This window comes from Notothenia coriiceps, unplaced genomic scaffold, assembly GCF_000735185.1.
Source record: "Notothenia coriiceps isolate Sejong01 unplaced genomic scaffold, NC01 NC01_scaffold00037246, whole genome shotgun sequence".
Taxonomy (NCBI): Eukaryota; Metazoa; Chordata; class Actinopteri; order Perciformes; family Nototheniidae; genus Notothenia; species Notothenia coriiceps.
In genome coordinates, this window is record NW_011369947.1 from 7,274,632 (window position 1) to 7,290,159 (window position 15,528).

Sequence of the window (15,528 nt, forward strand, 5' to 3'; positions counted from 1 at the left end):
TTCTCCATGTCCCACCCGAAGACAGCTGCCATCCTCACATCATGAGTCACGTAAAAGCGTAAACTTGACGGAAAAAGAAATGATTCAACTCCATCTGCTGCTCGGACGGTCTCCAGGTGAACCAGCTCCTCTGCTCTTTTAATGGGAGGGAGGGTGAACAGCACCTCCTGTGCCTTATTAACCCCTTCAGTTTCCTTTGTTGATGCAATCTCTAACCACAATACATTTAGAAAAACAGACACACAACTTAAAATATCAAAGCTGGATTTATTAAACTGTATAAAAACAGTTATTTTAAATTAAAAACGGCAATTATGCATTCACATAAGCAGCATATATACATCATGTATGGTAGTGTCCTGGGATGGACATTATATTCCACTTCTGGTGCCAGATTGTTTCTATTCTGCCTCTTTTAATATAAAACAGCATGCCCAGTGGAATATTTAGATGTAATAACCACAGTTTAATATGTATTCCTGACTCTCATTAAGGAACAAGACCAGCTCTGATGATTGCTGACCACATTAACTTCTCAAAGGATAGAGTCTTATTCAGACAGAAAATAAGAATCCTCTAATCCTGGCATCTTCATGTTTCTGAAGATGATTTACACCCTTGTTACCAGAGAGCAGCAGGTAATGGCAGTGTGTAGTCACATGTCAAGTTCATATGTCTGCAGTGCTGAATTCTTCTTAATTTTCTGGTTTCGAGTCGACTTCAACTGAGGTGAGATGTTGCCGTGTATACTCCCAGATGAGCAGGGCAGCGCTCACATGCACATTGAGGGAACGGGTGACCCCTTGTTGAGGGATCTCCACACACACATCAAACATTTGGAGTAAATTGGCCGGGATGCCTTCTCGTTCATTGCTGTAAGAAAAGAGGAAACACAATTTCTTTCATCTCAGAAACATAGTTTCTCATCAAAGAGAAAATATAATTCAAATTAATAGAATAAACACCACTGAAATACAGACTAAGCTCAACAGGAGCTTACATAGCTTGTTTTCTCAATAGCAGAGGACAGAACATATTTCTAAAACAAATAAATTGCACTACAGGATGTACATTGGAATGTACATCCAATCAGCGATAAGGCAACACTGACTTCCTGACATCTGTATAAAACCTCAGACCATCTGTATTCTTGGTTTAACCTTGATGTGTAATATACATATTTTTTCTGGCCTTTACTTGCTGTTATGAGGCTACCCAGCTGATCTAATTTAAGAACTCTGAACATGAGCGGCCAACTTAACTTCCATCATAATTCTCACAATTATGTGGAATGGGCTTTTCATTCAGATGGCTCATGAGCTCAGTAACATTCTGTAATCAACTGAGTATACAGTGCGATCCAGCAATATAAGGCCATGCAAAGCAATGAGTCTGGCGTTAAAGAGTCCACAGAGGGTGGCACAGAGTAAAAAAAGCACGATTTGATGAGCTGCACTTATAGTGAGTGCATCCGGGTGAGATAATAACGACCTGGAGAGAGATTAGAGCCGGGGGATGCTGTGCTGGGGAGAGCACAGCTGGGAGAGAGCACTCCAGATTGAGCTCACACATGGGGAGTTTAAACTAACAGCAACACTCACACCTCTGAGTGAACAGGGTAAAAGAAAAGATCAACCTACACAGACCTGATGCATATTCATGTCTCTCTCTCTACCTGTATATTTAGTAGGGAGAGCAAATCATGATTCTGACGCAAACTGCAGCAGTATACAATTACAGTTCGCTCATGAGTAGCTACAAATGGTTTTACAAGAGTCATTCTTGTGTCCTAACTAATGAAAGCCAACGGGCAGCATTGTGACTCAAACTACACTAGATAAAGGTTTTTTTTCTCTGCTGATGTCATCACACTGCTTGCCCGGGTTATGTAAATGTATTTTCCCTGTTCTCCCCCTCAGGGAGAGCCAATTACAGTCCAGCATGCCCTGACAGGTACACCACGGAGAGGAGAGGCGCTGGCCCCCCCCCAGGGAAACACAATAAAGCGTTGAGATAACATTAAACAGCCTCGTCAGCTCACATCTTTATCAGTGTGAGTCACAAAGGGCCTGGGAAGACAGAAGGCTGCATGCATTTAGGCACAACTGGCTGTGTGCAGGTTATCACATTGATGGAAAAATTCAGATTTAACACTTTCATACCCCAGGAGTAGCAGAGTCTTCTCAGGGAACTGGTAGTCCTGGAGGCTCTGGCTGTTGGCCGTCTGCTCCACTCCGACAATACAGTACCCCTCACTCTTCTTCACCTGCAGGAAGTCAGTGAGCTCCAGTGGCTTTACCTGATGCACAGAAAAAAAGGCTTTTATTGCCTATGTTACTGAGTAAAATAGGTGAATGCATTGGCACTTAAAAACAGATGTGTTCATTTTTTTCCCCATTCGTTTTAATGAATAAATGCACCCGTTTCCCTTGAGATTCAAGTTTACGTTTTTTGTTCATTTCTTTAAGTGGGGGCTGGTATAATAAGATGTTCTTCTTCCTGCTCCTTTCCATCATGGGCTACAACAACAAAGCAAATCTGTGTAAAGTGTACATGTTTTTGTTTTAAAATAACTGCCATGTGTTGAATAAATAAATATGTTGAACTTTTGGTCATACTAAACTAGATCCATAAATCTGAAAATTGGGGATAAAAGAAACATCCTGGGTTAAGCTCAAGTGAAAGGAACATTTTGCATGCGCCTCGTTGAGTGTTTTTAAAATTAACAGGAAATGCTCTATATTACCACCAAGGTGCGCATTAATGTTTTGGCTTTAGCATCCATCCTTTCTGTGCACATCCATCCTTTCTGCCTTGACTAATATTATTTAAATGCTGAGCCATCCGAGAAACTCACACATTTCTCAGCTCACAGTTCCACTGGGGATCTGTCTTAAAGACAGCGTGGTAATCCTGATCACTGGAGTGAAATGTGAGATGGCACTTTACCTCTAACAGTGGAAGCCACAGCTCAGAGGAGACGCTCAGGGCCTGAAAGTTCTTGTCACTGACGTGGCGGAGGTTATCCAGAACCAGAGCGCTCGCACCGAAGATCTCACAGGTCCTGCAAAGACCTAGAGCAACACAAAAGAAACACATGCATTACTGTAACATCCATCCACTTTGCCTACATTCTAAATTGCCTTGAGTAAAGGGGACTTTTCCTTTCTTTGTTCACATAATCTGTGGCAGTGATGACTTAGCAAAATGGCAAACAGTCTGTGATCATGGACACAGACTGATGTACAAAACCAACACCTGTAATAGCAATTGAGAGCGCAATTTCAAGTACACCGTTTACAGAACGGCCAAGCTTATGTTCCTGCTCAAATCATGAAGTATCAATATTGGTTTTAAAAATGGGTATTTTCCTTAATAAACAAATTGTGATTGATTCAGGCCCTTATCATCAGAGACAAAAGCATCGGAGTACACTTGAGGAGAACATAAAATAGGAGTGTCTGATTAAAGCTGGGCACTCCCTGTCTAATCTCTGATAAGAAGGCTCTATTCATTGGTTTTAGCTGAGCTGTGTTTGACATCTTTGCACAGATCATCATCCTGAAACCAAACAAAATCCTGTGATGTTCGTTCTTCACAATCAGTTCACATTTGATATCATTCCTGCTAAAGAAGGAGTATTGTAAAATAGTTGGAGTGTAATTTGTCGTGCTGCTCCTGACCTCCTAAATTGGTGGGCTTGTCGATAAGTGAGGCTACCACCAGCAGGGCGCCATGCTGTTTGCCCACTCGAGCAGCCCTCTGCTGGGGAACCAGCTGGAGTTCAGGCTCCTGCCCCTGGATCCCCAGCCTCCAGGGAGTGATCTTCTTCTGCACCTCGGCCCAGCGCTCCTCCTTATTCTCCTCGCCTGGGGGAAACAACACCACGATGGCTCGAGGTTAGATTAAAGCATGTTGCTCCAGGTGGTCCTGTGGCTTGTGATAGGTGCCACTAACTGTACCTTTGTCTTGCTGGATCCAGTCTCCAGGCTGGAGCTGGCTCAGGTCAGGAGCAGGATTTCTCAAAAGAGAAGATGGACTTTCATTAAAACATGAGAGCTTCTCAAACTTCCAGAGGGGAATCCACTCATCATCAGCCAACTCCGACAGACTGGGGAATGTGAGGAATATTGTCTAGGGAAAGCAAAACAAAAATAGAAAATGTTATAAAAACATCTGACTGTGTTTTAGAAGGGTTCATCTGTTCAGAAGAAACATACTAGCCCACCTCGACACTGTAATCCCTGATAGGGTGAAAGGCACCGAAGAAGAAGTGCTCCTGAATCCTCGTCCAATTCTTGTTGGCATTCCTTAATGGTGACACAGCAAATTCTTTAGCACATTTACAACAACATTTTTCTGATTGTCTTAGGTGTTTTGCTCTCACCCAGTGCTCTGCATGGCCTCAGCCTGGTTCAGACAGGCCTTGATCACAGTGGACAGCCCTCCCCAAACTGCCTCTGCCCGGACCCCCACCAGGCTCCACACCCTCTTCAGGGCCAGTAATGCATACAGGCGCACGCTGAAGTTATGGTTGAAACACCACTGCAGGATGATGTCCAGCGCTTTACGCAAATGTGTATCCTAAAACACAGAAACAGAGATCTTGTAGATACACAGAAAAAGATGCATAACAAACTGTGAGTGGGGAAAAACATCACTGGCTTTACCTCATCCTCAAGAGTGGGAATGATGACATTTAAATGTACCAGGACTGACAGGAAGGTGCAGATGCTTGTCTTGGTCTTTTCGTGATCCTGTACAGAAAACAAAGAAATATATTCTATAAAGAACAAATGGACGCACCTGATATTACGATGTAGCACTACTGACACCAAATGTAACTGCACATAGTTGGCTTATTTATCCAATCGTTACTTTAGCCTTTAGTCTATTTAGTTCATTGTATTTTTCTCTCATTGAGTCTCACAGTCCGTCATATTTTATGTGTACATGAGTGTGTACGGATTCTTTTTTAAATATTTATAATAACTAAACAATACTGCAATACAGTAATAGGAATGGGTGTCTGAGCAGAACCATGGGAAGATATATTGTTTCTATCCAACCGTTTACCAACAAATATGGAACTATGAATATAAAGAAAAAAGTATTTAAGGAATCAGTAAATAATTGTAATATTTATCTCATAACACATCAGTTTCTGGTCTTCAGAGTGGGAGCTCACCCTGTTGAAGCAGACCCAAAAGCTATCCATGTGTTGTGGATAGCGGACGAGGATCAAAATCATCATCCATTCGATCAGGTACTTGACAGAGGCATGGTTACTGCAGAATCCAGCTTCAAACACATGGTTCAGCAAAGTACCAACAAACTCCTACACACACACACACACACACACACACACACACACACACACACACACACACACACACACACACACACACACACACACACACACACACAGTTACTTTCCGAGTGGTTATTTCCTTTGAGACTGTTAGTGTGAGTGTAATTGTCTTACCTCTCTGAGTTTGGGCAGCAACAGCAGCATTGTTTGCCATGCTCGGTTTTTAACACGATGTTGCAGGGAGTTGCTATAGTAACGTACTTTTGACTTCGATATGTCATTATCCTGGGGAAATGGGACGGGGGGGTGGGACGGGGGGGAGATAATAGAAAACTGTTGTTTAATTTGCTGTAATGGATGTACATGCAAAATCATATTGCAAAAGTTGTCTGTTGCCATAGTATTATTTGTTGACATAGTAAACACTGTAGAAACAGATACATCTCATTGAGGATCAGACATGTATCTTTTGGGTGCAATATAAAAATATCATGATCAACACATCTAAGGTGAAAAAATGCTAAAATGTAGATACATGGGAAATAAATCCTCGGAACTATTCTTAGGGCTTAGGTGATATTGTTTGTTATATTATATATTGTATGTCATATAATTTCATGATATTATAAATATATTAGGATTCTTTTCAAATTAATGATTTCAAGCAAAGTACAGTTAGAGCGTGGTTCTTTTTTTTTTTTTAAACTAAACTTACCTTTTTTAACAAATCCATAACTAGTTCCTCCATCAGTCTTTCGTGTTGCTGATTAGAGGAATCCAGGCGGCTGAGGAAAGCCAGTACACATGTGCGGGGCAACTGATCATCTCTGTTATCACTGGAAAATTCAAAAAAGCAATGGCTTAAGTGTGAAAACATCCACACACCAACAGAGACATCTAGTGGCACAATCTTAAATCACAGCCACAAAACCCTACATTTCCTCAAACTGCCATCAAAGGGAACTGAAGCTCACCTTGCAACTGCAACATTGGCAGAACACTCTTCACCGAGTTGCTCCACATACGTTTGCACATCCTGGATGAGCCTTTAAAAGAGAGCATGAGGAAATAATTAAAAAAGTCCTGATAAACAATTGTGCAAATTGGAGAAAATGTGTAAAAGTTACCGTTGATCTCTCCTGAAAACTGGCCCGTAGACACAAGCCTCACTGATTATATTGATGTGGCTGAACACAGAAGAGAACCTGGTGTGGCTGCTGCCTCCGCCTGTGGGCAGCCACGTGTGACAGCAGTGCTGAATCAGCACACCGAACACTCCGCTCTTTGACTGGGACAGCTCCATCAGCTCACTGGCTATCTAAAAACCAAAATATATGCATGTATTATAGAATTTTTTTGAAATACAAGTGAAATCAAGACACTTTCTTTCCAGCGTGATTTTGATCACCTGTTTCAAGGTGCACAGGAGAGTCGGAGCAGAAGTGTGTGTCAGCTCGAGCAGTTTATGGTGGAAGGCCATGGAGACGAAGCCTTTCAGGGCCGGCCAGAAGTCATGGGCGTTAGTGCTCAGGCCCTGAACCAGATCCCAGCTCATATTCACAGCCTCTACACACTGGGCCTCCTCATCTAGCAGTAACTGGGATCAAAACACAAGCAAACCAGACATTAAAACAGATATTACCTTATGAGATGTAAGGAAATACATCAAATAATTTAGTATGAGGTTTCTAAAAGTTGTTTGGTACTCTATTTATGTAAATACACTGAGGAAATTATTGCAAGTGACAAATATTTGATCAACAAATATTTGTCACTTGCAATAATTTCCTCAGTGTATTTACATAAATAGAGTACCAAACAACTTTTAGAAACCTCATACTAAATTATTTGATGTANTCACCACTGCTAAGCTAAAGGAGGCTAATGTTGGGCTATAAAGGAACTACAGCACGGTCACATGACTTCACATCACCACTGCTAAGCTAAAGGAGGCTAATGTTGGGCTATGAAGGAACAACAGCACGGTCACATCTTGTAGACTCGACTTCTGTCGTCCCTGCTCCAAAGTCACTTCAACATCTTCAAGTGAATTGCTCGTTGTCAGAATGAATTTCACATTTCCCCGCTGCAGGACTAACGGTGTTCAGATCCCCGTCCTCTGCTTTGAATACTAATATCTCCAGGTTATATCTGACCGGCCCCTGCCTCTGTTTCCCTCGTGCTCTCTGCTCCTTCTCCTCGTCTCTGCTCCACGATGTCAGGATGAATTGCATTTCCCCTGCCCCCCCCCCCTCCTCCTCTGCTTCTCTTTATGAACCACTCCCAGATTGTATACCCTCATGTTAAATTGGACCTTTTTATTCATCTTTCAGAATCTACTTTCCCTCTGCTCCAAATTCACTTCAGATTCCCAGCAGAATGTCAGGAGGAATTGGACCTTTTCAGAATCAGCTTCCTGTGCATCTTCCTCCTCGTCCCCGCTCCAAAAACTCCTAAATATCCTCAAAGTAAATCCTCGATGTCGGGATGAATTGCACATTCTTCCTGTTCCCCCCCCCTCCTTTAAAAACTCACAGAATTATATTTTCTTGTAAATTTGACTGCTTCTGAAACTAGTTCATGTTTTTCTTAGTTAACATGTAACTACTGAACGTCCCCACGGAGATTAGTAAAGGTCTCATCTCATTTGATCTAATCTTATCTAATCTTATTTGATCTTATTTTATTTGATCTTATCTTATTAAGCTGCCTTCGGCTCTTTTCTGCTGTAACGATGTAAAGTTCTCCTCTGTGGGACGAATTAAGTTATTCTGATTCTGAAAAAAACAGTTTCTGAACTCAGATTGAATCCATGATGTTGGGATGATTAGCTAACACCTCCCTGCCCCACCGCCTCCCTTTAAAGCTCACACAGATGTTAGGTTTTCTTGTTAATGCCTCTGCTTCTCTCTAGAACTAGTGTCTGAATGTCTCTTTCCCCCACGCGCCCCCTCCTCACCCACGTAGAAGACCCCGTCCTTGGTTTTGCTGGCGGCCTCGCCCACTCCGGCCTTCGTCTTCTCGGCTGCTGCCACAACGCCATCCTTCGCCATCGAGAAACCTTTCTTAAAAGCGTCCATGATCTTCTTCTTCTACTTCTTCTGCTGCTTCTTCTTCTTCTTCTGCTTCTTCTTCTTCTGCTGCTTCTTCTTCTGCTGCTTCTGCTCGTCTGTCAGGGATCTGCAGCTCTAATGGACCACAGAGGAGGAGGGAGTAACACGGGACTGTTGCCTTGCAGAGGGGAGTGGTGAGGGGAGGAAACAAGTGCACGAGAAACACTAATGAAGAAGAGGAGGAGGATGAGGAGGATGAGGAGGAGGAGGGGGGGGGTCCTGCATGGGGCTGATGCAGGGAAATGACTCTGCAGGGTGTGTGGAAGAGGAGAGAGAAAGGGAAGGCACCTTGGATGTTTTTTTGAAATACAGTATGAGAAGAAAATCCAAAAGTAAAACGAGGAAAAGAAATCTAACAAATCCATGAAATACAACATTTAATTTAATTTAATTTAATTTAAATACTCTGACAATTTCAGGAAAATATAAAATAGATATATGGAAATAACTCAAGGGAAGAAAAGAAGGGAGGACCTTTCAATAATATAAATACAAGTTGAAAATGATTTATTTGTAGGTTTATAAGTATACTGCTGAAATATCAGAAAAATATATCTGAGAAAGTTTCAGAGAAATGTCTGGAAAACAAACAAATACAATATCCAGAAAATCCTCTTTTAAATATTGAGATAGTCTGTGATGATCACATATCTATATTTTACACTTATTGAAAATTATATATTTCCCCCCGCCCTGTCCTGAGAGAAACCTGAACATGACTCAGCAGGACACACACACACACACACACACACACACACACACACACACACACACACACACCCTTGGCTCGCTCCCTGATTGGCTCACAGCCGTCGCCTGGTTTATTTTTGGACTCCATTTCATTAGTGTTTTCCAGCTTGGATCCCATCGGCAGAAACATTATGGGATGCTGTCCGCATTGATCAATACTGACACACACACACACACACACACACACACACACACACACACACACACACACACACACACACACACACACACACACACACTGAGAGGGAGACACGCACACACACACACANATTGCAAGTGACAAATATTTGATCAAAATTCTGCTAATATCTAGCAGGAAAGCTATCACTAGGAATTGGGGTAAGGAAGCACCGCCAACGAAAAACCAATGGGTAACAATTGTGGAAGAAATCTTTTTGAACTGACTTATAAATTGAGATTGCAAGAAACACAACTCAACAGAAAGTGGGGAAAATGTACTCTATACAAGACTCAAAACAAAAATACATTTGACTGGAACAATAGCTAATAGATACATGTATCTTCAAGAATAGAATAACATGAAGGCAAATCCCTAGCCTTTTATTTTTATTTTGTATTGCCTTGCCTGCCTTTTGTTACATGATTGTAATGTTGTTGTAACCAGCATGTTATTGCCATGTATAATGTGACAATAAAGATTTAAATTACAAAAACAAACAACAGATATTACCTTAGTTTTTGAGCTAAATTCTTCACATTATAAGTGCAAGGAATTTCTTGTGATAGCCCGAACACGCTATTTCAATTGTTTACATTTCACCTAAATGTATCTGAGACTCACTTGTGGCAGCACGGTCTCCATAAAGGTGAGCGCAGGCAGCACCAGGTCACTGGGCAGCAGAGCCAGGGCCTCCACGCTGCAGCCCAGAGCAGCCTGGAGTGTCTCGGACGCTCTGGAAACTTCTATGGACTCAGGAATCCCAACAGCCTTAATCAGGAAGCTCAGACAAATCCACTGGTCCCGCAAAAAACTGGCAGCAATGCGTCCCCAGTCCTGCAGCAGACGACCCTGCAACGCTCCATCACTGAAGGAAACAAGAGATTGTACCTTATGCTATGCTGTTGCGTGTACTGTATATGATATTCAATCCCAATATCCTCTTATTTGATGCTGTTCTTCCATTTATTTTAAGGTTTACCGTGTACTCTAAGCAGATTTTCACTGACCTCGAGCCGTCTCCTGTCTTTGGTTTTTGCAGCCATTGATTGAAGTTTCCCAGCGAGGACTGACGTTGGCAGGAAGTGGACACTGGACTGTAGAAGTAGTCGTTCAGTGATTTCAGTGCAGAAATGGTCTCTGATTGCATGTCGATCACTTCCTGCTCCCCGAGACCACACACTGTAGCCAGGGATGCCATAGCAACTGCTCGTCCAACCTGGTTGGCCACAGAATTGATCTGGCAGTGGGTAAAAAATTAAGAGTTAAAAGATTCTGCAACAAAACAGATGTATTCAATTGTTGCCTGAGCATTGTACCTGCTGGTGTGGCTCTTGCAGGACCTTGAGGCTGTTCTTGATGAGTTTAGGGAAATAGTTCTGCTGAATGTTACTGTGGTGCTGTGGTGTAGACTTGTACATGACCACCAGCTGCCTCAGGACACACAGATACAGCTCTGCCCGCTCCACGTCAACCAGCTGGGAGGGAAACAGAACATGTAAATGGCAGCGCTAGCCGATAGGGGAATATGTGCTTGTTGGAGTGACAGTGAATTATTTTGACTCGCTGTTTACCTCTTGCAGCTCCCCGAGTAGCCTCCTCAGGATAAACTCCTGGATTGGGTCAACAAGTTTAAAAATGAGCCTCTCCATGGCAAGCATTACGTTATCCACTGTGAAAAAGAGTAAGAGTTAATCAATTAATCGCCGACCCCCAACCCATAAACGTTCTACTTGAAGCAATTTAATAACATTTAAAAATGGGACATATTTTGCTTATTATCTGGATCATTCTTGTATTTTAGGTTTTGAAATGTGTTCTAATAGCTACATTACAATGAAAGCATGCAAGCTGGGTTTCAAATGATGTCCTACTAAATACTAAATACAGAGTATTCAATCTTAAATTATTTAATCAATGCATAAATGGACAAGTATTGCCCTTTAAGCTGACCCCAGTGTAAGATTCAAGAAAAACAATTCACCCCAAAGAGCAAGGATCCCTCAATTCCGTAAATAATGATGTTACTTTAAATGTCAGAAGGCACAAAGATGCATTTTTGACTGAGAACAAAAAATAATGTACCACATTTAAGTTAGCTTAACCAATAAATAAATGCTTACGAGTTTGAAATAATATTGTGATATTAAATCCCAATAGAGCACCAAGTGAATGTTAGTTGTAAGAATAGGTGTTACATTTATTCACTGCAGGAACGCACCTACCCATCTACTGTCCCTACTGGATATGCATAAGGGTGGATTTGACTGCTATAATAACAGTTGATCAGTATTGTCAATACAAACCTTGCTCCTCTCCAGCTTCCTGACAGCTCAGTGTTCCTCCCAGCTGGAACAGTCTGAGCAGGAGCTGCAGACTCTTGTCGCTCTTACGCAGAGGCAGGTACATATTGGTGCTGACTCTGCTCAGGGTGTCGAGCAGCGGAGACAGTAATGACTCCAGAGTGTTACCGAACTCTGCTCCAAGTTGATTTCTCTCCAAGTCTACGCACAGCAAAATGGCCCTGGCCAACTTATCAGCCTCTCGGAAGTCTGGTAACCTCTCAGTGTGACCTGAGGAGAGGGAAGGTACTTCAACCAACATGTCTACAAACAGAAAATCCTTCCCTTTTCTACCACACTTCTGAATTACCTGTGCTAGCTGGTACGCGGAGATAGGTGTGCATCTCGCTTTGAACGTAGTCTCTTACAGTTTCTTTCTTTGTAGCAGCACCAGTGCAATCTCCACCCATAAGCCTGGGCTTGAAACTGCATTCATTGTCCAACAGCCAGGTGCATGTCTACAGCCACAAATATATAGGGTAGCAAAAAGACTGACATTTATTTTTTACCACATAAATGGTAAAATGTTGTTGTAAAATGTAAAAAGTCAAATGTTCCTTCAAACATCTCTGCTACAGCTTACCTGATTCCACATTTGAGTCCCTCTACACAGCGACTCGTCGGCACGAAAATGTGTCAGGAAACTAAAAACATCATCGAGGGTCACTGCGCTCTGAAACAACAGATTTTAATGATGCAGCTCACTAACTTTAAGGCTGTATATGAAAGCAGAGGTTGTACAAAACAACAGAATCACCATACGATGCAAAACAACGGCCCTAAGGTGAGTTCAGTGTTTGGTTTAACATTATGCAAAAATATTTGAGCCTTGACTTACCACTTCTGTGAGACAGAGGGCGCTATTCAGCAGGAAGCACTGAGCAGCACCTCTCAGCAGAACCTGATGAGTGATCATAGTGCTGTGCAGAACCTCCCTGTAAAACAGAGCAGATTAAATGAGCTTCCATATCAACCACAACCAGCTCGGACACAGTTTGACTAACAATAATCATGATGAGAGACCTGAGAGCAGTGAGCCCGTCGACCCCCAGCATTGGACTTGGGGGCAGTTTGGATATCGCCTGGGAGAGGAAGAGGAGGGGTGCTGCACACCAGTGCTTCGTGCAAAGTTGCTGAATCATCTGCAGAAAAATACGACCTACAAAACAAACACAATGGTCAGAGGAGGACAGGCATTTTAACCATGGGAAGTGTGAATGAGCTATGTAAACATGGGCCGTTTCTCAATCGAGAGTAAAACTGCTGCAGAGCAACTATTTCAAGTATACTACGTGATCGAGTGGCGCCGAAGGACTGTTTAAATGCATGTTACATGCCCAGCATTCTGCGCCATGACGTAGTATACTTGAAATAGTTGCTCTGCAGCATGTGTACTCGCGATTGAGAAACGGCCATGTATTCTCTGCAGCTTCTGTTTTACCTCTATGTTCTGAAGGTAGGCTGCTGAAGAAGGTGACCATGAAGACTTGAAGTTTAGCCCCGATCTCAGGACAATCCCCTACGCCTTGCCCAAGTGACCTACATGTGGACATAAAGCGGGTCAATGAGGCCTTAATAACACAGTAATTCCTACTTTCATTTATTGGCTTGGTGTTTTTATCTTTAAACCCTCACCTTTGGAAGAGTGAAGTTTCAGATAGAACATTCATAAAAGGGCCAACGATGAACTGAGGAGCACAGCAACAGCAGAGGACACTTGAATGCACTTGTAAAAAATGATTTCAGTGAAGTTGAATGAATAAGCCTAAATGACATTCAAAAAGTGTGTCTGAGCCTGTACCTGAGAAAAGGCCAAAGCAAAGGCTGGCTGCTGGAGGACCTGCAGCTCGAGCAGATGAAACACTCCCTCTCTCATCAAGGATTTGTTCTCGCTGTGGAACATCCGCTGATACACACACAGCAACCAGGACGGATGGAAGAAGCCCTGATCTGAAACTGCATCACAGACAAACCACTGACAACAGGCACAAACTACAAGATGGTATATTCTGATGATCCTGCATCAGATAGAATGAGGAACAAAATCTGAACGTTATTTTCTGATCCAAGCAAAATAGAACTCCCATCAATAAATGTTCCGATTTGTGTGTCTTTCGCATTCCAAGTACCCAAATGTATGTGCACAAGCAGTGAAAAAGGGAGGTTTTCATAATACAACTCTTTAACAACAGCTGCATCACAACATCCAAACCAAACCAATCCAGAGATGCTCGAAATAAAACTAAAACATTAGTTTTTAAATACAATTGCTGAGAAGAGGTAGATCAAATCTAAATAAATCAAACTGGATCAAACCTTGATTATTATTCACTGTTGTTTGGATCAACGTGTCTATTCTGTTTAGAACTGGCCGGACAACATGAATCTGTAGATGAAACAGAGAAAGGCAATATTTCAAAGCTGTTTTGATGACACCTGAACTGGCAGTGAAAAAAGACTCATGTGGGATTTTGTACCTGATTTTCCTCCAGGGTCTCCATCACCAGTGCATAATCCTCCCAGAACTCTCTGAGCAACTTGCTCCTGTTAGAGGCCCATTTGAACAAGATGTCTTCTGCAACCAATTCAAAAACAGTGAGAAAACAATCCAAAAATCCCTATGTTGTTATAGCAAATCTGAGACGATTACCTTCCTCTGATGGATACAGAGGACAGTCCTCCCTCTTCTCCTCTGACAGGGCCACGCACATTTTTAGTAGGTACAACGCCCTCTTACGTGACACGGTATCTCTGTGTGTCAGTCCATCCTGGACCATCCTCCAGAACTGGAGGGACAGACGAGGATCGGGATCACAGGAGCAAGAGGCAGGGAGGCTGTGAGGTTTCAGCAGGTGGTCTGATAGGGCGGTGAAACACAGCAGTGCCCGCTCTGTGACCACAGGTGTGCGGTCAGAGGAGTGCCAGCTGCTCAGATCATCCACGATCACTTTAAGGATGCTTGATAGCCTTTCACCGCTGCAGCACTTGAGGACAGTTAAGAGAAGCCTGACTGTGATTTTAGAAACCAGTGCATCAGGGAGTGTTTTGATGCAGGACAGAGCAGATGACAGGATGGTGAGTGTGAGCTTTTCATCTGCTGACAGAGAAGGTATTAAAGCAGCCATGACTTCACTGGCAACCTCCACATTGAGTCTTCCCGGATCCTCCTCCTCTGACGGCTGAAGCGACTGCAGCACAGACAGAGCCACCTGCCCCGGCACCGCCCGGTCGCACAGCGGGAAACAGACACTCAGGAGTCGGCAGGCAGCAGCGGTGCTCTCCCTGCAGCGCATACCTTCACCTGCTTCTGCTGATATTTTACAGAGAAGAGGTAAACATCTGGTCAAAACCAACGAGTCGATTTTATCCTTGATAGATGTAACTTTCGCAGCTGAAAACGGAGTAGTGTCGGTTTCTATGAGGAGAGGTCCGAGCCCTTCTATGAAAGCTGTCAGCGCCTCCACTCGCTCCGTCCCCGGCCATGAGTCACTCTGCCAGCTCAGAGACTCAAACAACATGTCGTAGTCAGGAGAGCTGGACAAAACCGCGTTAATTAAAACGGAATTCATTGTAGAGGGCTGCTTAACTGCCTGGAACATGCGAGCTAAAGACAACCCGCAACCGGCTTTCTCACAGCTCCCATGAGCGACACGTTTTTACCAAACGGAATGTAAACTTCCGCAAACGTCACTTAAAACTCTCGCGAGAGGCGAGTGACATTAAAGTAATAGCAAAGTAAGTACATTTTTAAAAGTCTTTTTTAACCATTTACTTTACTACAATTATTGCTTCTCAATGTAAACTTTTTTTTAAATAACATTAACTGCGTGTCTA

The 15,528-nt window shown here is 42.8% G+C and overlaps 1 protein-coding gene across 2 annotated transcripts; it reads right to left on the reverse strand.

Annotated features, from left to right (window-relative positions):
- Positions 1-247: 247 nt before the first annotated feature.
- Positions 248-15,298, reverse strand: tarbp1 (TAR (HIV-1) RNA binding protein 1). 2 transcript variants are annotated; one of them, XM_010794673.1, is made up of 29 exons: positions 14,345-15,298; positions 14,172-14,266; positions 14,011-14,080; positions 13,496-13,650; positions 13,330-13,382; positions 13,136-13,233; positions 12,718-12,853; positions 12,533-12,629; positions 12,278-12,367; positions 12,005-12,152; positions 11,659-11,925; positions 10,927-11,024; positions 10,672-10,830; positions 10,363-10,592; positions 9,977-10,220; positions 6,720-6,908; positions 6,439-6,629; positions 6,286-6,357; positions 6,027-6,147; positions 5,486-5,596; positions 5,189-5,338; positions 4,671-4,757; positions 4,388-4,584; positions 4,229-4,310; positions 3,963-4,134; positions 3,684-3,869; positions 2,950-3,074; positions 2,163-2,299; positions 248-873 (listed from the first exon to the last, which is right to left on the reverse strand). In XM_010794673.1, exons 1-29 carry the CDS (start codon positions 15,291-15,293, stop codon positions 696-698), a joined length of 4,887 nt encoding a protein of 1,628 aa, XP_010792975.1. In that variant the 5' UTR covers positions 15,294-15,298; the 3' UTR covers positions 248-695. The 2 variants fall into 2 exon arrangements, with proteins under 2 accessions (XP_010792975.1, XP_010792974.1); XM_010794672.1 differs by having other exon boundaries at positions 14,172-14,269.
- Between the last annotated feature and the right edge of the window lie 230 nt (positions 15,299-15,528).

Coding starts and splice junctions, on each gene's coding strand:
- tarbp1 (XM_010794672.1), bottom strand. CDS start 15,293: ATGTTCCAGGCAGTTAAGCAGCCCTCTACAATGAATTCCGTTTTAATT. Junction 14,081..14,171: donor AGACCCTGGAGGAAAATCAG/GTACAAAATCCC, acceptor TTTCATCTACAG/ATTCATGTTGTCCGGCCAGT. Junction 11,926..12,004: donor CCGCGTACCAGCTAGCACAG/GTAATTCAGAAG, acceptor CCCTCTCCTCAG/GTCACACTGAGAGGTTACCA.